General features: G+C 34.4%; 1 protein-coding gene across 1 annotated transcript in view; it reads right to left on the bottom strand.

Moving 5' to 3' along the window:
• ABH1 (ARM repeat superfamily protein) overlaps positions 1-19354 on the bottom strand; it is a 29042-nt gene extending 9688 nt beyond the window's left edge. Inside the window, exons 1-16 of the mRNA XM_086231007.1 lie at positions 19152-19354; positions 18988-19047; positions 17846-17902; positions 16638-16709; positions 14833-14895; positions 13572-13748; positions 11659-11790; positions 9047-9113; positions 8719-8918; positions 7801-7871; positions 7327-7411; positions 6135-6203; positions 5880-5998; positions 5263-5401; positions 2663-3163; positions 7-216 (exon numbers count right to left, since the gene is read on the bottom strand). Coding sequence (XP_086087133.1) covers positions 7-216; positions 2663-3163; positions 5263-5401; positions 5880-5998; positions 6135-6203; positions 7327-7411; positions 7801-7871; positions 8719-8918; positions 9047-9113; positions 11659-11790; positions 13572-13748; positions 14833-14895; positions 16638-16709; positions 17846-17902; positions 18988-19047; positions 19152-19256 — 2127 coding nt within the window. The 5' untranslated portion in view covers positions 19257-19354. The remainder of the gene's footprint in view (positions 1-6; positions 217-2662; positions 3164-5262; positions 5402-5879; positions 5999-6134; positions 6204-7326; positions 7412-7800; positions 7872-8718; positions 8919-9046; positions 9114-11658; positions 11791-13571; positions 13749-14832; positions 14896-16637; positions 16710-17845; positions 17903-18987; positions 19048-19151) is intronic.
• Positions 19355-22738: the final 3384 nt, after the last annotated feature.

Here is a 22738-nt window from a genome sequence, read left to right as displayed (position 1 = left end):
TTCAGCATATGATTTCAAACGCTTCAGCCTCACAGGATTTTCCCCAAGGACAGGTTCACCATCCATAAGTGAGAGCTTTGACTCAGCAGTCACTAACTCTGCTTTTGCTGTTGCTGCAGCTTCTTCAGCAGATACGATACTCGTTTTCAGAGATGAAATCTCCTTCCTTAGATCACATACACGGTTATATGTCTTGCTAACTGCATTTCTCAAAATCTGTTGGGAGGAATGGTAGAAAAATATATGAATAAAAAAAATTAAAAGAAGATAACAGATACAACTTACAACAAGAATAAATAAATTAGTAAATAAAAATGTTGAAAATAAAAGAAAATTTCAATTTACATTGTAGAGGGGGGAGAGGAGCAACATACAACAAGAATGCTCAACCATCAAGGAGAACATATATATATGTATGTATGTACATTTAGAAAGCATCCATTGAGGATCCCTTAAATAAAGTTATTTGATAGACACATTATGAGGCTCATTCCCGAATCATATATTTTTTTAAGTCTCCATTCAAGAATCATCTCTACTCAAATTTCAGCAAATCGGAAACCATTTAACTATTTGATTAAATAGTTGTTCATTTTTGTGTTTATTGGAAATAGTATTCCATCTATTTATTTTATCACAATTGGAATGGTGGTTTTCGATTTGTCTATATTTTTTTGTAAGGATGATCCTTCAATAAACTTAAGAAATAGAGGACAGAAATACCAAATTGAAGTGGCAAAATGAGGAAGAGGAATTAATTGAAAAGCTAGAAGTGGGTGGCGGGGAGATGGTGGAAGCATTAACCCAGATTAACCAAGAGATTATTAGTTTTGACAAGAATCTGTATACAAGCTCGCTGCTACGAAATTGAAGGGCTGAACAGGAATCCAATTAATGAAATGCAAAGGGGATGGTTGAAAAGACCTTTAAAGCAAGAATAAAATAAAGCAGCGCTGCAGCAGTATTAGATTGCAGTATAGACAAGTCACCAGGCCCCGATGGGTTCAGTATACTGATGTTTTAAAGATTCGTCTTGAAGGACTTCTTGCTGGTTTTCGGGGATTTTCACAGGAACGGGGTTGTAGTGCTGTCACAAATAAGACCTAAATGTTAAATACCAAAGAAGGAAATCATTAAAAGTTGGGGATTGCAGACCCATAAGCTTGGTGACAAACCATTATAAATTAATTGCAAAGCTGCTGGCACCATATGCTCAAAGTGCTATCGTGAAAGGTAGGCAGATATTAGACGCTGTCTTGGTGGCAAATGACCGAGTGGAATTAAAGTTTCTTTGATTATGTAATGGAAAGAAAAGAATTTGGATCAAGGTGGAGAAGATGGAATGAGGGCTGCTTAAGGTCAGCAAACTTTTTTGTCATGATAAATGGAAGACCGCAGGGAAAATTTAAGGTTTAAGAGGGCTGCAACAAGGTGATCCTTTATCACCTTTTTTTTTCACTATTGTGGTGGATGTGCTTAGTAGATTACTGGAGAAAGCAAAGGAAAGGCAGCTGGTAGAAAGATTGAAGGTTGGAAGAGAAGGGGAAATATCACATCTTCAATATACAGTTGATACAGTCCTATTAGTCTCCAGAAATGAGATGAAATGGCAAAATTTGCTTAATTTCTCGGACTGTTGTGCAGTACCAGGGTTGAACTCCACAACAAACACACATCACACAGCAGGAAAATATCGCTATACATTGAGTCCTATCAACTACAATCCGACAAACACATTGTCCAGCCTTAGAATAGACCACTGCAGCTTTCCAATTAGAAAAAATCATTGAGAACAAAGTATTCCTGCATTCTGTAGATAATGATGCCCCCATAATCCTCAAAAATTCTTATATTTCTCTCCCACCAAACTACCCAAATTATAGCTAGCACAAACAATCCCCACGGACTTTCTTTCCCTTCCTAAATACTTCTGCCTCTCCTAGCAAAGCAGCGGTCCCTGATGATCACCATAAGCAGCGACCCCTCTGATGATACCATAAACTTCTGCCTCTCCTAGCTAACCCAGCTAATATTTCCTTCCTTACACAACTTTCAACATAAACTCAAAGCTATCGAACTATGAATAAACATATGATCACCAGTTTCATATCCAGTTCTGCACATAATACACGGACTGGGGTGACAAGCACATATCTGCCACATAAGAAAGTCCACATAATTCAAGGGACAATGTGGGCATTTCAAAGTTTCAAATTTTTCATAGATCAAACACTCAGAAATTCACCTATCAAAATTTTTAGAAGTCTGTCCTCCTAAATAGTGTTCACAATAATCCACATTTTTCACTAGAAAGTAGCATTGTCTTGGCTTTCCAATGATGTTTGACTTAGACCAAATTTTAATGTTTAGATTTATGCTTCAATTTCCATTTGTTTGAGTGCTGGAAGATTTCAAGTTGTTTTTACTTGCTCACGTTGGAAGCAGTTTACTACTAATGCTATTAATTTTGAAGTTTTCAGTTCATACATAGTTGTTTTCAACTAGTTTCTGATGCTGTATTCATCATTGACCAAGAAGAAAAAATAGGACCATACAACCATCAAGCACATGGAAACATCAATCAATGGTTCAAAACGCAAATATTTATGACAGCAAAAAGACATGTTTAAGGTGGACACAGATTAAACAAATGTTGACATACCTCCCACTGACGATCAGATAAATGAAAATGCTCGATATTTTCTGGAGAAAAGACCCATCTGACAATGGCCAGATTAGATAAAAGTCGGTAGCCCATCATCCTATCTATCACAATTGCAGTCATTTGGGCATTGTTCCTCCAGTAAGAATCAATCTCAGTTATCAGCATGACCTGCTTATCTTGGTCAGCACATAGTTTTGCAATGACTTGACCATATCTCTCTAATACAGTAATCAAATGAGTGAAACTTTTAGATCCAATGTCAAGGAGAGTTTGCACAACCACATTGAGGGTAACTTCCATCCCATGAAGAGGAAATACACTTTCCTCAATCCATCCTATCATTTCACGGGCAGATGCCCTTCCTTTCACCAAGTTTCTGAGTTCAGCCGAAAGTGCATGTTGTTCAGTTCCTTCTCTGCTTTCTTCAACACTGAATTTGAAGTTTGGAGCTCCCTTGGGAGGAAGCAACTCTTCTAAGCCAGGGGCATTCTCAATACTCTAGACAAATATAATTGAAAAACAATATTAAGAAAAGTAAAACCATGTGAGCAATATGTGGAAGTGTAATATCATCAAAAACAAGAAAACTGAGATTGTTTTATAACATCACTACCCCTCCAAAAGCTTCCAATCTCCCATACACTAGAACACTGCAGAAAGGTGCTGTTCTCAGCTATGGTAATATTGGTGAATGTAAACTAATTCTGCTCACAGAAAAGCTATTATAAGCAGTTACACCACTTGCAGCCAGTGTCTCCAAATCTGACACAAATTTAAGTGCATGTTTGAATTTTTTTCTTCAAACTTTAGAAAAAATGCTCTTTTTAAACTTCTATTCTCTTATGTGTAAAATACTTAATATCAATAATTAATTTCATATATATGGTAAATCATGTATTTAATATTTCATGTGTTAAGCAAATAGGAAATTGCAAATACGTGTGTTAAAAGGCTCTTTTACACAATCAATTGTGTGTTAGTAGGTCTTTCAAAAGAGATCGCAAAGTTCAGGATTCATTACTCATTTCTTCATTCTTTTTTTTTCTTTCTAATTAGAACTGAGCAATGGAGGAAAAAATGGTCAGAACTTTCAGCTTCCCCATTACATATAATACAACAATGGGAAGAAAGACAAACATTAGGATTTCTCCTCTAAACTCCTATTAAAAATAGAAAATAAAAATGGAATTCTCCTCTGAACCAAATCACAGGTGTTAGCCCTACCAATGTTCAGGATTAGTTACTTATTTTAGTTACTTACTAGAGCTTTACTCTATATATAATACTAATATCTTCTAGAGCTGATGTCTGCACTTTTTTTTTTTTTTTCTGTGGATATCAGGCACTGAGCACTCGGCTGTCGTTTTTTTAAAAGCTGGCAATCGCTTCTTGCAGCAATCACCGCTGCTTCTACTGCCATTTTTTACCCCCATTTCCCAAAGGTTTCATCCTCATAGGCTAGAATGACTTGTGGAGGTTTGATGTTAGGTTTTAACTTTTAGCTCTGCAATTTTGTTTGCACTCTAGAGAACAACTCCATATATAGAATACATACATATATATATATGACTCCATATATAGAATACATACATATATATATATGACTCCATATATAGAATACATACATATATATATGTGTGTGTGTGTGTGTATATATATATATTTTTTTTTTTCATATCCTACCGTGTTTGTCCTATATTTGGTTTCCATGTTCTGTGTCATGTGTCTATGTTTGTGTATAATACCAGAATTCCATTATAATTTCAAAATATCAAACATCCACTTTCCTTTACTTTTCTACTTACAAAATAAAAAATAAAAAAAATTATCCTCATTAACAAAAAGACCAAATGGTCACATTTGGCAGTAATATGCAATGTGGAAACGTGAAGCAATGAACACTGATTGGTTCATTGGGATAAAACATCTCATAATTATGTGTACCATAAAGACACCTCATTTTCACTCCAATCAATTGCCACAAACTCATATTGCGATTCAAACAATTACATTTGATTAAATCATTTGTTATATTAATCTAAGTTCAAAATGGGGTGCCAAAATTAACATGAGGTTCATTGAGACATCAAGTGTAAGCCATAAGTTATTAACTTCTGAAAACAAGATTATGAAAAAAAGGATAAACAAAAGGAAAAATTAATTTAGCAACTAATATATCATTACCAAAAAATAGAGCACATAAAATCTTATTGGTAATACTAGCAAAAAGCTTAGAATTTGAATAGAAAGATCTGCCAATATTTAATCATAACTCAATTTACTAGGATTAAAATCGATGCAGGGAGATTAAGGGGGGAAACACAATCCAAGAGATTAAGAACAAATGTAAAGTCACATTAGATGTTAAAGAAAGGGTTTCATTACCATGAGGCATACGCCTCAAAAGCCAAGCCAAGGTCTATGTACGTACAAGCAGCATGCCATCGAGCGTGCATTTCTTTGGGAGAACTAATTGTAATAATTCATGCTTAAACTATATAAGCTAAGGCATTTCAAGACTTCAGCAGTCAAGGCCAAGGCTTGGGTTGTAAAAACATCACTTAAAATTACAAATATCCTTGAGAATGACTTAGTACCTGCTTCACTTTGTCCCAGTAGGACAAACGAACTTCTCTCTCCAAAACCTCCTGAACAAAAACACGTTGTGGGGCCCATTTTGGAAGGTCTAAGACATAAGCCCACTCTTCCCAAGGCCAGATGAACTGAAAGTTTGATCTGCATGGTCAGGAAGCCAATACTAAATGTGAGGAAATGAATTCCAAAAATACACCCAACTGTATACAAGAAACCATGAGTAAATATATTTTCTCAATTTTAAGATCCCAGCCATGTGTACATAACTCTATAGTAATGTCTCCCAAAATTTTAAACAAGGTATCAGCTAGAAATTGCCTTTGGTATTTATGGAAGGACCTAGGACCTAATCCACCTTCACCTAAGATAGGAGTTTACGGATGAGAGAGGTTACCTCCCATTACGTACCCTATGGTCCAACATGCATACAGACCAAACAAAATTTTAAACAAAACCTAGAGCAACAGTAATGACATTTAAAGCAGTCTTTCTGGTGAAAGTGAAACAATTAAACAAGATAATATACTGCGGAACAAAATTCCACAATGGCATGTGGTAAAGGCTATGAGAAATATCCATCCCAAGCAAAAACTATAGCAGTGCTTGTGGTGGAAATTACAAGTGGTGCGAAAACCAAAGGATGAGCCGTGTCCGACATTCCATATCTAAATCAGCTATTTTCTCGAAAAGAGCTCGCACGGCACCAGCAACAACTGCAGGAAAGGCTCCAGGAAGAGCCTAAGAATTATAATTCAAAGTCAGATTGCTTTACAAATGCAATAATGTCTTTAAACTGTATTTTAGACTTGAAAATACTTTTAGTGAATTAGACAAAAGGAGCAAGACATAATCAAAATAATGAAATCCATATTACCTTACAGAGGTCGATAATAACTAGTGTATAATATGTTGGCCTGAAAGGGGGTTGAGGTAGCATAAGTAACTGCAAGGATATTAAACATGTCACTTTGATTTCCACAAGTTCAAACTGAAAATTTTAAAAATGATATAGCTACAACAAACAACAAAGAAACTGATGAAACAAAATATGTCAAAGATATTTCAGATTTTAATCATAAACAAACTATTGGAACTATTTTAAACAAGTTACGGCCCATTTCAGACCAAAAACCAAAAACAAAAACATGTTACTGCCCTTTTCCCAGCGGCATGAGTTCTACATGCTCTCACAAAGGGGAGAGGAATCTTTTTCTTCAAGTTGATTAGGCATCCCAAAAGGGAAAATTTGAATCTATTATAAGCTATTAAACCTGCATCTATCTTAAGCTATTAAGTTTGCATTTGGCTTACTGCAGTGCAAATTATTGAATTTTACTGTCAAAAGGCAAAAAATTAATATATAATTTAATAAAAATACTTTTTCTTTTCCAAAATAAAAATTCTAAGAAGGCTTTTTTCTTTTTTGGCAATTAAGAAGCTTTTTTTCTAATTATATTCATTTATGATCTTTATATGCATATGATGTAGCATTTCCCCCAAAAAAATATAACCAAAATCCTGGAAGATAAAAAATCCAAAAAAAAAAGCATCCTGGACATTAATTTAGAAAACAATTTCATAAACATAAACGGAAACGTCTAGAGTTATTAATGTACCTAGAAGACATTTTAGCAAACAAAACTTCTTAAAATTCACAGTATCAATGTTCTTATGGTCTATATTTCTTTTCATATAACTATTTCAATCTGAATTTATTAAGAAAAATCTGAAAACTACAAACAAACAAAGATTAAACCTCTTTTTTCCAAGAAAAGCTTTCGGTCCTAAAAATATTTTCCCTCAAAATAAAGAATCTATTTTAACCTAAACATGGCAAACCACAAAAACAAACACAGGCAGCTTTTCCAAATTTATCCTACATAAAGGTTACTTGCATATACACTGGAAAACCATAGCAACGAAACAGAAAAAACAACTCCAACCATAGAGCATATAATAAAAAATAAAAATAAAAAAGAATGAGAAAAAAGAAACACTAAAGGAACTACCTCATAATAAAATAGGCACTAAGAGAAGCGAAGAATGCAAAGGTAATTAAATCTTACCTGAGAGAAAATTGTCTCTGCCATAATATACTCATATCTAAAGGGCACAGGGAGGCCAGCCATGTATGAAGCACATTCCTTTCGACTAGCTTTGCATTAAGGAAGAAACAAATACAATAAATATTAAGCCCACAACTCAAATAAAAACAAAAACAAAAGAAATGCATAATTTGAGCAGTTAGCCATCAAATTCATCTAAGATTTTAAAATAAAATTCATCCTTCCCATCAAATGCATAACTTAAGCGGTTAGCCATCATACAACTTGGCTATCACTATGCACCACTTTCAAATATATGTCAACACAACATTTTCAGAACAAATTTGCAATCCCAACATACAGATCTTTTTATAAACACGAGTCACTCTGTTGGTTTCACCAGGTAGAAGACAAAGTGATACCTCTCATCAGAAAGTTAACTAAAGGAAATTAATTTAAATATTTTTTATCAACAGATCATTGAGAGGTACAAACCAGCCATTTAAGAAGAAAAGCACATCTAGCAGATACTCTTCCACAATGAAGCGATCCATGGGTTGCAGATCCTGTAACCATTCAAAAAAGAGGTGGTGAGGTACACAAAAAAAACAAACATCTCAAGAGACATAAAACGTCTCACCTACCTTTGAAACCATTGGTCTAAAAAGAGAGCTAGGACCTATAAAAAAAAAAAAATTATTTTGCAGATACATTCTTTTTATCTCTTTTGAACAAATAGGAACCTAGTGAAGAAAACACCAACAAATAGGACAATTATCATATCACATTTATGCATCTAGGAAGGACAAAAAAAAAAAGTGTTTTCAAGGCATTATAATTGGAGAGGGTTTTAAACTTTTTTTTTTCCTATTCTTTTCCAAAAGTGTTTTCTAAACTTGTTTTCAAGGCATTATAATTTTTTTTTCTATTCTTTTCAAGGCTAAGAATACAGAAATTTTTATTTGGAAGGATTTTTGGTCATTTTAAGCTAATTGCAACAATGTGGCACCAAGGTTTTAACCAGAAATAAACTAAAAGTCATTAAGTCTGCATAGGGTTAATCAACATTAAAAGTCCATCTGGTGGAAGGATTCAGATGAGGGATTTGGATTTGAGGTTAGTGTAAATTACTTAATGAATCTTTAGAAATGTTAATTTATTATGTTCATAAAATCCACATATAAATTTGAATATTTAAGAAATGGAAGGGTTTGAAAAAAGACCTTTCTCTTATATGAAAGCCCTCACTTTATTATGTAATCAAATTTATAAGTGGATTTTATTGACATAAGAAAGCCATATTTCTAAAAACTCATATTCAAATCCCTCATCTTAAACCTTCCATCAAAACAGACATTAAAAATGAGATCGTTGATTTACACATGAGGATTTACATCTTAGATTGCAAACTACCTCAGTTTTACTTGCAGGAAAAATATTCAGCCTCCGTATCCTTTGAGGATATATCAACTCCGCATCATTCTTTTGTTTACCATAAGTTATCCCAGAAATTGTTGAAGGCAGAGCAGGTTGATCAGGACAGCTGATAGGCCCAAACTCATGAGACTTTCCCGCAACTAGCTGTGCTTCAAATGATAGGTGAGGTCTTGGAACTAACAAGTGAAAAGATAAAATTTGATCAAAGAGCAAATTCATGAGAAAACATAAGATAAAATTAGACTTTCCATCCAATTATGAAGATTTCTGTTAAAAAGAATTTTTTGGGAGTCTTGACCATTACCACTATCAAGTTTCCATCCATTGCTGGATAAAACTTGTATTCGGCCCCACAAATCTTCCAAAAAATCCTACCAGGACAAAATAAAAAAAATAAAAAAAGTGGTTAGAATAAAGATTAGAAGATAGGGAAAAACAATGAAATAGAGACAGGTTAGATAGGCATATGGAGGAAGTTAAATGTATTGGGAAACAATAAATTATTACACAGGGATGATACAGGAGAGTTACTTAAAACGATAAAGTCCTAGGACCAGATAAAATACCTACAGAGGCATGGAAAACTCATGGCAATGTAAGATTTGAGTAGCTAACAAACTTACTTGATAAAATTTAAATAGAGAGAGAGAGAGAGAGAGAGAAAATATAGAAGCATTAAATTGATGAGACACACTGTGATAAAGGAAAATTAATAGAACAAAGATTAAGCAATGAAACAGCGTCAAATGTCCAAAATGGATTAAGCTACGTAAATCCACTATGGAGACAATCAACATACTAAGACAATTAATGAAGAGTACATTAAGTAATTTAGAAAAAAAAAAAAAAATGTACATATTCAATGACTTGGAAAAGACCTAAGATAGAGTACCAAGAAATAACTTTGGAGGCCCCCTACAGAGAAAATGAATTCCAATTAAATATCTAAAAATCATTCAAGACACATTATAATAAACTAGATTCCACACTGAATGTAGAGAAACCAATGGCTTCAAAGGATTATTCTAAGAATCAATATAAAGACCTTATCTGTTTACAATCAAAGGATATACAAGAAGAGTTTTTGTGGTGTATGTTATTTGCGGATGGCATAGTTTTGATGGACACTTCTACAAAATTACTTCCCGCAAAACTATAAACATGGAGAAACTGAGAAGCAAAGGGTTTAGAATTAGAAGATTTAGAATGAAATATATGGAGTGCAAATTTAATAGAAATATAGAACAAAAAAAATATTTTAATAACAGTTCATGAGGACAGAAATAACTCAAATAGATGATCTTCAATAAATAGGATCAATAATGCAAAATGAAAAAGAAATAAACGAGGATGGAAGAAATAAAATTGGAACATGATAGACAAAATAGAAACAAGGTAGTAGTATCTTATGTTATAACTTATAGGGTTAAATACAAAAATGGTCCATGAACTTTACAATGAATATCAATTTGATCCACTAACTATAAAAAATGCCAATTTGATCCACGAACTGTTCAAGTTGTACTAAAGTAGTACAAATGTTAACTTCTATCGAAAAATTTAACGAAAATTAGTCATGCGCACAACAAGTGACCACATTTTCAGGGGCACAATTCGTTCATCACATTTTCATGTGACCAATTATATTAATTTTCGGATGGAAGTTAACGTTTGTACTGTTTTGATACAACTTGGAAAATTTGTGGACCAAATTGACACTTTTTATAGTTAATGGACCAAATTGAGAATCAGTGTAAAGTTCGTGGACCATTTTTGTATTTAACTCTAACCTATAAAAGGAATACCAAATAGATTAAAAGGGAAGTTCTACACAAGAATCATTAAGCCAGCTACTCTTTATCAAAAAGAACATTTGAAAACAAAATAAAAGAAAGAGCAATGCATCCATGTAGTGGGAAAACGAATGTTAAGATGGATGATAGGAGCGAGCAGAAGAAGAATTAAAAATCAATCAATTGGAGAAAAAATTGGGTGTGATTCCAATTAATGATAAGATTAAAGAAATTATTCCTATGACATACAACATAGGCCACTAAATGCACCTCGCACCAAAGGAGGAATATTAAAAGTAGAAGACAGAAGACTAAGAGGCCAACAAAAAATAGCATGAAAAAAAAAAAAAGCAATACAACAGATTTTAAAATTTTAATTTATTTGGCGAAATTGCATATGATAACAAGAAATAGATACAAGAATTTATGTCATGGACCCCATATCATTGGGGGATGTCACCAGCCCCATCATTCCCCTCTTCCAGACCTTACATAGTGAATGCTGTAGCCTAACTACTAAGGATATCAGAAGTTTACTATTAGGTACATGCATGTCCAAAAAGTGTCAGCAAGTAAAGCACAATGCCAACTTTTACTGATCAGAGTACTGTCATCTTAAAAAGCAGGCACTTGTAGAACCCAACTAACTAACTTGGAGGACATATATGACTGACACAACGAACCAACTTTTTCTTATTTCGCTCAAAATGATGCTATAGTCAACTTGGAAGACAAGCTACAGTTCTAACTCAACAATTAGGAGGAAAATGCACTATATCTGACAGCTATATCCATCATATTCAACCAGAACCGTAAAGCAATCCTCATTACCACTGAAAATGCACTATATAACAGCACACACCCATCAATATCTCAGCTACAATACCCAACACTGTCACCAACAACACAACACTTCCAACTTGCACAGCAGATACCACCCCTAACACAATTTCAACATCTGAGTGTGCAATCACACAACCTATTCCTGCTGACTAGAAGCTAAGACACCAAATAGCTAGCATTTTCTAGGAGACTCAGACAATAGAAAACAGTAAACTGAATCACCAAATGAGATTTAATTTAAAAGAGGGAAACGAACATGATGTTCAAATAAGCTATATACCTTCTCACTAGATTCTTTTATGCTTTCATCATCATCCTCAAAAAAAGACAACCCAGTGTCAGAAACACGCCTTCTTATGCTCAAATAAGCTTCTACACCAACCATAACCCTCTCAATTTCCTCAGGGACTTGCTGCAAACAGGGAAAACAAGAAACAGAGAACACATCATGATTGAAGCATTTAAACTGATAATGAAATGACATAGAAAATACAAAGTTGAAACAAAGAGAAAAACAATATAATAAGGCCTACCACCAACCACATTCCTATGAAGCATGACCACAGCTAAAAGGGCCAGTACATTTGTGTAGGATGTGTATCAGACAGAGAAATCCCTCTGACATAGATACAACGTGTGAGTTGCATCAAACATGCATCTAAATGCATATGAACAAAAAATCAACTTCCAAGTCCACAGCACAAACACATCATGGGCACACCACTTGAAAGGAGAAGCGGTCAGTTTTGTAATTTTAAAAATTTTGTGTCTGGAATGTATATAAGCCACTTAAAATGGATAGGGCCCAACTCTTTGCTCACTTCTGCCATGCCCAGTGAAGAGAGAGAAGACTTCGTACATATAAAATTATAATGTTTTACGTGATAAATTTCTTTCTATTGGAATATTGAACAGATTACTCATTCTAAGAATGTAGCCAACACAAGGAGAGGATCCAAATTCCCGAAATCCCAAGTTTTAGGGTTAAGTCCTACGGTAAGAATGGAATAAGCATTCCTAACCTCTAATTTGAGAATGCCCACTCTATTGTTTTTTCAGGAATCGGAATGCTCATTGTTTATCTGTGAACCAAACAATGGAATGGTCATTTCATAAGAACAGTGTTGACCCCACCTTAGGCCCAGGGAGACACGTGCCCCCGCTGACCCAAGGTGGTCCTACAAAAGGTTTTAACTAAATTGGTAAAATAGATCAAATGTTGATTCTTATATATATATATATATATCCCGTACGCCCAAAAAGCGATAGGGAGAGCGTATACGAGGGAGTGACCGAATGACCCAATGTGTCTTGCTTATATTCTTGATGGAAATCCTTGATTTCACGAGATGAAAACTGAAAGGGAGAGAGTGAGCCACGGGTGTGGCGCACGAACAGTCTCTCGGTACTTCAAGGACTTTAATCTTATTTGTTTTTCTTGAATGCAATGTCAAAACCATTGGTTGTTTACCCGGCTCGCCATTCCGATAAGGAATGGAATAAGAGCCGACCTTACTATACTATATAGATGTCCCCGAAGGTAAGCCAAAGCCCTAAATGTTTGCTACGAGAAACAGAAGTCAAATAGCACTCTAATAGGGAGGTACCTTAGGGGCTTTTACTATCGTTTAAAGCCCTTATTTTACCCCTCTGAGTCCTTTCTTAAGAATACTACAACGAATACAAGGGAGCTTCTAGAGCTCCCGCTGAGCCATCTAGCATCCGTTTGATAACGAGGGCTGCCTGCCTCTTTTGGTTTACCTCCCCTATGTATATATATATATATAGGATCTGTACAATGAAATTCTGTAGGCATGCTGATCCTTATTTATGCTTCGGTTGGTTTATGTTTGATGTCCTATATATTTTCTAATTAGAGCTATGTGGATTTAGACTTTATTTATATATACTGCAGTAATTTGTTTACAAAATTAACAAAAAATTATTCTTAGTCTCTTTATATCATTGAAGTGCCCCCTTGAACTAAAATTCTCCCTCCGCCCCTGCATAAGAATGATTCCATTTCATTCCTTCAAACCAAAAATCACCTAAGTTCAAAAGATAATGTTGAGAGATGTCAAAGCTATTTGAAAAAATTCAGACAATCTCATTTGATTAGGAATGTGTGGAAACGTTGGCAACTGGCAATACCTAAACGAGCAAAGGGCAAATTAAGCACCATTATAACAGTACCTCAATGAGTTCCGCTCCTCCCCAAGGGAGGCATGATAAAATGCATGTTATGTAAAAGTCAGCTCGTGATTGCCAGGATGGATTCCCTTTCTCCTCGTCAACTGTTGTGGCAGCTGATGATAATAACGTTTCAAAGACAACCACCAGAGAACTAGGATGGAGGACTTTACTGCACATCTATATAACAAAAAGAAGATTACAAAAAAGGAAAACATCTTCATATCTTAATCAAATGCATGCATTTGTACACATATTGAAGTTTATTTCATGATATCAACCTATGGGCAAATGAGCATCAAGAGGCTTCAACACCTCCATTTTCATAACAAAACCCACTTTATGGGGCACGTAGCAGACCTCATGCACTACTAACCAAATGCCTTGCACCAACGAATGTGGGCACAAAGTTTCAAGTCAACTCTAAGAGTTCTACCTAGTAGTATTTTCAAACTTTTATTTTAAAAGAAACACAAATACTATTGATATGCACATGAAACATTACATAGCAGTGGACTTTTTCTTTTTCCATACAAATTTATTCTGACATGGATACAGATAATTAGGAAAGATATGATAGTGTTTGACTTGAATGAAAATAAGCCCGAGGATGGGACATAATGGACCAGAATTTGTACAGCTGATCTCAAATAGTTGGGACAAGTTTTGTTGTAGTTGTGGTTGTTGTTTTCTATACCTGGGTAAAACTCCAATGTTATCATTGGTAAATATAGAAGTTAATACTTGTTATGGGATTTTCTCCAACGTGCATGGGAGAATGTGCATGAGGTGCGCATGTAGGCAAATAGCCATTACATCACTGGAAAGTTTCTGATCTAATAGTTATTGTCGAAGATGAGCACCTCATGCGCATGGCAGAAAACTCATACTTATTAATATGTTCTTTATATTATGTCATGCCTACTAGAGCAGGAGATGAAACTTTAGAATTTTTCACCTTGTGCAAACACAGCCTAAATAAAAAACTTTAAACTTTCAGAATTATTATCATTCTTTCCCACCTTTTGTTAAAAGAACTTCTAGAAACTGCAGAATAAGTACACAAGTGTTGAAAAGAAAAACCAAACAAGAAAGGGTTTAGGAATAGAGCATACGACTGACAACCATTATATTCCCATTAAAACAGAAAGATTTTCTGAAATGAATAAGGCCTATAATCAACAAAATAAATGTGGTTTGATTCTTGTGCACTCAATCTATTCATGACTTTCATATCAGATACCAATAGCAACATATTGCATACCATAGCATTCAGGAACCTCATCAAAATACGAATCCTGTTGCAATTTCCACAATCTAAGGCATCCTGAAAATTAACCACAAAGAAAGAAAACGAAGGTGGTCATTTTCTTTAAAAAGAAGAATGAAGAATACATCAAAAGAAGATGAAAATAACCATCTCATAGTTTTTATTCTCCAAACATAGCCTCATAAAGACAATTTAAAAAAAAAAAAAAAAAAAAAGAGCAAACACTTAATCAAATTCTACCACACATTATATTGATGTAACTCACACAACCTAGATACAAATATCAATAACTCAAGCAGCCTAGTGCTGACCTAAAAACAAAATGGGCAGCTCAAATCCCAGAATTCAGATTCACTCATTCTTGTCTTAATCACCATCATATTATTGTTGTCATTATAAATGACAAAAAGGATTTTTTTTTTTTTTTTTTACTTTGATCGAAAGTAGCATTTTATGAACATCAATTTTCTTTTTCGGTGAGAAACATACTTTCTTTGAATAAAAATTAAACAGTACATAACATACCACTGACAAAAAAAAATATTCTGCTGATCAGTGCCTATAAATAATTACACCCACCTAAGAACAAGAAGAAAAGATAAAACACACTATATGTTCTTCAATATGTCTGATGGGAATGCTTAACTCTTCATAGAATCCCACCATGTTCTAAAAATGTTAAAGGTTTCAATAATTTCAATAATAACAACCAGGATAGCATCCATAATAACCATAACATCAGCTGGATGAGTAAAATTCTTTTGGGATCAAAACTAATCTCTATCAGTCATTCATGCAGGTTCCACTTCTAGCACCAATATCACCACCACTTTCTTTTGTGTGAAAACTTAATTAAAAAATACCCAGGGGTTGCAACCCATGCAGAGAAAGAAGTATATGGGCAAAGAAAAGCAAAGTTAGTAGAATAGCAAAGTAAGAATAGGAATAGGAATTCTGACTAGTAACATTCAGAAAAAGCACACATCAAAACTGCCTGCCACACATCCTTGTTGCATCTTATAAAGCACAACCCCTGACTAGACTTGGCATTGTCCAAGTGACTCCAAATAAGAATAAAATAAAGCTCCAGAGTTTCCAAGCCACTGAACAATGTATAAGCAGGTGATCAACCGTTTCTTCCGAAGTTCTGCACTTTTACACATAAAGTATTGGCACCACTACTATAACTGCTAGAAAAATTAAGATCTGATTTGAAACCTTCTAACCGCACTTGTAATTTAAAATTTAAAATTAAGATAAAACATCTGCACCTCCAACAATGACTAATGGAAAACATTCAAACACTACAGGCCTTATTTCCAGGTATATGTTTTAGTTTTTACATTACAGTAAAATATTATGCAAACTCAGGTGAGATCACAATTATATGCATTAACTAAGAGTGTCATTCTAATCACCAGGCATTACCATTTGACCTAACAGTGGCAGCCCTAATCATTTTTTTATCAGGGTCAAAAATAAATCAAAATTCAAAGTAATTAAAGCATTGTAGCAGTCTATTCAGAGAATGAAGAATGAAGCACTCGCTAAACATCAATAATGGCAGCAGCAATAATAAATGCAAAAGAAAAATCAAACAGCACACAAAAAAAGTGCAAGATATATAGCACTCTACATTGTATAGCATCAATTAAAAGAAACTAAATGTAAAACAATATATGTTAGGTCAGAGATCATTACAAGGCACCAATCCAATATTTGGTAAATTTCTGATTTAAGAGGTAAAATTATAAGAGGGAGAGACATTTGCAGCCCATTTCAACTATGGACTCACTCACCTGAAAATTACTTTGAGTGTTCTCCACTACTTTCTGAACAAAATCTTCGTTTTCCAAGTTTAGCAGGCCAATCTGAAGAAAGAGAGAGAGAGAGAGAGAGAGAGAGAGAGAGAGAGAGAGAGAGAGAGAGAGAGAGAGAGAGTAAAAGAGATCCTTACGAATCAGCAGCAGTACACAAAAAAATGGTCATTTTAAGCAACCACTATTAATGTCATATAGCTCAAGAGCTTAGACAAAAAAATAGAAGCCCACATGTATGATAAAATGATAACTTTTTTGAAAAGGCGTAAATGATATGCAGACTATGATATGCATACAGTAGACTCTAAGATAATGGATAATCAATAATAGAAATTACAACTTATTATACACATGGTACATAACAGGATACTAACATATACAATATATGCAATATGCATGCATTCCAGTTTTCTTTTGCATTCCAGTTTTTTGTTGTATCCTACAGACTATGAATTCCAGTCTGCATGGTGCAATATGCATCATCTGAGGAAAATCAATCTGGTGGAGGCAAAAGAACTCTTCATTTACACTTTTGCAGCCACATATTATGACTAAGTTTTCCTTATTTTCTTAGCTATTACTAAATACAATGCAATTAATAAAAAAATCTTCAAATGTATCTGATAAGGCCCTAAATTTCCAAATTAGATATGAAGCATTTGAATAATTTTACAGTTAAATTGCCCTTTCAACAGGTAGTAATTTCAAATAATTCAAAAAAAAAATTACAAAGCATTGTTCTATATACTTGGTTTCTTTCACTTTATACTACTAATGTGAATGTGCTAATACAATTCATCGACTATATGTAGAACCCTTATGGTGCCCTACATGAATATTTCCATTGACTTTAATATCTGATCCTCACTTAATCAGGAATGAAACTTTTTAGCTTAGTCATAGTCAACTTCAAGGTTCATTTAGGCGCTTCAAAGTTCACACTTGCAGTCCAAGAAAATATTTTATTTAAATTGTAACAAGTTTAGCTTGCCGCTAATATAGAAACATTGATGCATGTGTTCACATAATAAGGAAGCTAAACAAAGCATTTTCAAGCATAAAAACCCATTGCATGTGTAAAACCTATGTTCATGCATATGCATACCATCTCTAGGGATGAAAGGAAAACATCAGCATAAATGAAGAATTAGAATATAAAAAAGTGCAAAAGTAAAGGTATACCCTACCACTGTCCCATATAGAGGAATCTTGTGAGGCAATTGTTCGGCACACTGGAGAAGGAACTGCAGGAGAAAAAAGAAGAAAGTGAATATCACAAAATGTGTTGACAGCATAAACATCTAATTATGCAACATGGTATTAACTTCTATCATTACTGTGTTAGAAGAAATGAAAAATAAATAAATAGATACACTTGTATTGTATCACAATGCACAAATACTGAAACACAGGGGCACAAATCTACAAAGAGTTAAGCATGACCATAAAACAAGAGGAATCCAAATTGTAATCCAGAAATTTTTGAAAATTAGACGCAATGAAAGAAAAAAAAAAAAAAAAAACTCTTCTTTTATTTGAATTGAAAAATAAACATTTCATCCAGTGGAAGCATTCCAACAAATGAATAGGCACTACATAAATATAAAATAAAAACCATAGCAACTATTTCCAACATTTTTCAAAAGGCATTCTATACTAATAATGCAAAGAAGATAATAACAACAAAGACATTCAAAATCATTTGTAAACATTCATGAAATACATAAGATCCATCAGCCTTATTCACATAACCTCATTCTCTCACTTTGTCTGGTTTGATTCCAAGAAGACCAGAGAAAGAGATAGATTTCAAGTTGAGTTGATTTTCGTACTTTTTCTTGTAGCTACCCAAATTAATTCCTAAATTTTCCCATATAAGGAGACAATTTTGGTGGTTTCGAAAGGAAAATATAAAGCTATTTTATCTCTCTTTCTTTTATTTTCCATTACATCCACCTAAGTGAAAACGATGAAGTAAATGAGAATTTTACTTTTCCTTTCGGTTCTTTCTCAGGCAGTAAATGAAACACATTATTAAATGACCCATTTGATTTGAGGAACAAAAAACTAAAGTATCAAATATTTAGATTTCATAGTATCTCAAACTAGCAAAAGCTAAAACCTCCACCCAAAACAAACTCTAGCTTATATTTTCAATTTTTACAGTCTAATACAGTGGCTTGATATTCTTTTTGTTTCTTTGCTTTTCCTCAATATTTTTCCACGGGGATTAAAACCAATAAAATAAATAATTATAACCTAAAAGGTTGGAACTTCTGCAATGCATGTATGTAGGTGTTGAAGGAAACATAAAAAGAATTAACATTACTTGCAAAACGTCGTTGGCAGAGTGCTCCAATTCTCTGCGAAGCACGCCAAAGCAAGTTTCCTGCAAATTCAAAAGCAATCATCAATAACTCAAAATACATAGAAATGCAAGGTTGAGGATATGAAGCAACTTAGGGTTTCGAAAAGTCTAAGAAAAATATATACAGAGGAAGAGGTGGTACGAACAATGTGGTCTTTGAAGTCGGAGGAGGTGCCATAGTCGGGAGATTTCTCGCCAATTCGAAGAAGAAGACTCTTCCAACTGCTCATTCTCTCTTCTTCTTCTCTTACCGAGACGACAGAGCAAAAGAGCGACTTCTAGGGACAAAGGACTAAAGGAGAGAGACAAGTGCTACTGAAGAGGGAAACTGAGCTTCAGCAAAGAAAGAGATACCAGGGTTTTATTTGGGAGCAAACTCCGACTTGAACCCTACAACTCCAAAGCCCGTAGCCTGCCCGGCCCGATTCAGCCCGTATTTTTTTTGTTTTTTTAAAGGTCGGTCACCTTTTTGGTTTTAAATTTTTTTTTTTTATGAAAATGTTATTTGTCTTCTCTAACACTTTCAAGAGAAGACAAAAGCCCATGAAAACTTTCATAGTCCCTGAAATGGTATGAAAGTTATTTTAAAAGGTCGTTGTTGTAAAGGATTAATCCCATTTATAACTGAAAGTGTTAATAAAACTTCAATTATAACACTCCGCAGTCAAAAACCCATGAAAACTTTCAACTTTTTTCACAAGAGATGTTAAAAGAACATCAAAAAGAAACTTTAAATACCTACATATTGAACTAGTTCAAGTTGCGGTAAAACCCTTAACCAGAATAGGATTAAAAACCTCTGTTTTAATCTGTGTTAGAGATTGCAAGCACAATATCTTCTCAGATTCTCTTTTGGGAGTAGTGGAATCATCAGTATGTGATGGACCAGTATTTTTCAATTGTTTTCCCAATTTTTCAATCTCACTTGCAGATGAAGGAGTCTTAAAGGCTTTAACTTTGAATCTTCAAACACAAGGTTTGATATGATTCTGGGTTCACAAAATATGGCTGTTGTTTATAGAATCTATTATAAAGCCATGAATACTTTGTGCCCAGAAGCACACAACTTAGAAGCCAAAGGTAAGACTACTCTTTTCCAAGCAAATTTGGGAAAAGCTAACGTGAAAGTACCTAAAACTATTATGTGGAATGATATAACCCTTCCTGAGAGATGGACTCTGCAGAACCAGGTTCCTGCCAAACCTTTAGAAAACCAAGAAGTGGATCAAATCATTGAACACCAAGATGGAGATGTGGAAATAAGATTTTCCACTAACAGGTCAGCAAGAATCGTCAGAACAAGCACGAGTTCAAGGGGAGAAAGCTCTAAAGGTCAAAGTGCTAGAAGCTATTTTGTAGCAAAAACAGAGCATGATAAAATAATCATGGGAGGATTAATGCAGACTGACAACCAAGTTAGTCAACCTTGGTACAGGGTGGAAACACCCAACACAGAAGCAAGTGAAGCTAGGCCAACTCAGGTAAGGAGACCACAATCCCCAACTTTCTCAGATTTAGAAGGGGAACTCTTTATCAATATGTTGGAAGAAGAAAGACCTTTCGACATAGACCATGAACTCTTAAAACAAGAATTCATGGGTAAGAAAAACAAAGAAAAAAGGGAATGGTTTGAAAAAGCTTTTGATCCAAAACAAAAAGAAATTCTTCATAGAGCTTGCAATGCCAACACAACAAGATTCAGAAGGCATATCGCCTTTTTTGTTTGATTTGAGGGATTTGCAAGAAGAAACAATCTAGAAGAGTACAATCAGGTAATTAATACCTTAGGAAGCCCTTTCAAGAATTACCTAACTAAAAAAGGAAAGACAGTTAGGTCTATACACCCACCAGCAGAAACCATAGAGATAAATGGAGGTTTAGCTGCCCCATTTAAGAGTGATGCTATGTCTAGAATAGACAAAGTCACCACAGAACATATTGGAGATGTTTTGTCTCAAGGGAATTATACAAATCTGTATCTTTAGTCTTTAGGAGCCCAAACCTCAAGAATTGAAGATTCTATAAGCAGAATCTGCCCTAAACCAACAAAACCAGAAGCCTTCACTTCCTCTAAAATTACAAACCAAGAGGTTATGTTTAGGCCACCTCCAGCATTAGGAAATTATAAGCTAAAAGCTCCAATTACCTCTAATCAGCAGAAAGATGTAATGGAAGAGATACTAGACAGGCTGTCTAAATTAGATATTAAAAAAGATACAGATGGAACAAAAAGTCCTATTGTAAATGTCCTCTCTAAAGAAGAAGGGGAAGAAAATGAAGAAGACTTAGAAGAAGTCTTCCTAGGACACACGGAAGATGATCCAGCCCAAGTAAATAAAATAAATTTTAAAAGAAATCATGTTCCCATGGCGCCAAGCAGAAATTACTACCACAGGCCAACGCCAGTAGATATGGGGTTTGAAGAAAACTTCCATTTTGATACCGCCAGATTTGATGCTGGGTCCATTTTCGAATGGAACATCGATGGGCGGACAGAATACCAGGTAATTGATGTTATAAGGCAAATGCTAATGTATGCTACTGTTGGTAGAGTTGCAGGAAATAATGAAAGCCAAGTAGCTTCAGCCATTGTGACAGGCTTTTCGAGACAGCTAAGAGGATGGTGAGACTTTCTGCCATAACAAACTAAGAATGACATCCTCTTTGCCTCTAAAAAGGTAATAAAAACGGAATAAGGAAGAGAAGTGGAAGGAACACAAGAAGATGGGGTAAACACTCTAGCTTATACCATAACTTTACATTTTTTGGGATCTATTGATCTTCAACATGAAAGATTTAGAGAAGTCTTAATGAATTTAAAATGTCCAACCTTGTCTCAGTTTAGATGGTATAAAGATGTTTTCCTTGCTAAAGTGTACACCAGGTCTGATTGCCACCAAGAATTCTGGAAGGAGAAGTTTATTTCTGGTCTTCCTCCTTTGTTCGCCGAAAAGGTAAGAAATAGGCTTAAAGCTAGAAATGGAGGAAATATTCCCTACAACCAATTAACTTTTGGACACTTAGTTTCAGAAATTTGTGCAGAAGGTTTAGCCCTGTGCACAGATATGAAATTAAAAAGACTTCTAGAAAAAGAAAAATCCTCCAGGGGAAAAGAAATGGGAGACTTTTGTGAACAATTTGGATTTTCTAAAAACTCAGATCTTTTTAAAAGAAAAACAAAAAAAGTTTTAAAAACACAAAAGGTTGTCAAAGCAAAAAAGCAGATTGGGCTAAAGAGCCAAAAGAGAATAGATTTTCGAAAAAGAAAGGATTTAAGTCTCAAAAACCACCAACCTGCTTTAAATGTGGAAAAGTGGGGCATTACAAAAATGAATGTAAAGAAAGGGAAAAAATTAATAAACTTCAAATGGATGAAGACTTAAAAGAAAAACTTTTCCATATTCTTCTAAACTCAGAAAAAGCATCATCCAGTGAAGAGATTCTAGGATTGGAGGATAGCACAGAAGACGAGTATTCGAGCTCAAGCAGTCAAGACTCAGCACTCTCGTGCATTTGCAAAAGGGTTAAACAACTTGAGGTAAATGTTTTGACCAATCAAGACAATTTTTTATTAGACCTGATTGATAAAATTGAAGACCCTGTTCAAAAAAGAACAGCTCTAGAACAATATTTAGGAACAGTTAAAGAAACCCAGCCTCAAAAAAGAAAGGAAAGTACTTTTCCATCCCCAGTAGAGCCTTATAATTTCCAG

This window comes from Dryas octopetala, chromosome 1, assembly GCF_963921425.1.
Source record: "Dryas octopetala chromosome 1, drDryOcto1.1, whole genome shotgun sequence".
NCBI lineage: Eukaryota > Viridiplantae > Streptophyta > Magnoliopsida > Rosales > Rosaceae > Dryas > Dryas octopetala.
This window is presented reverse-complemented; position numbering and strand designations above follow the sequence as displayed.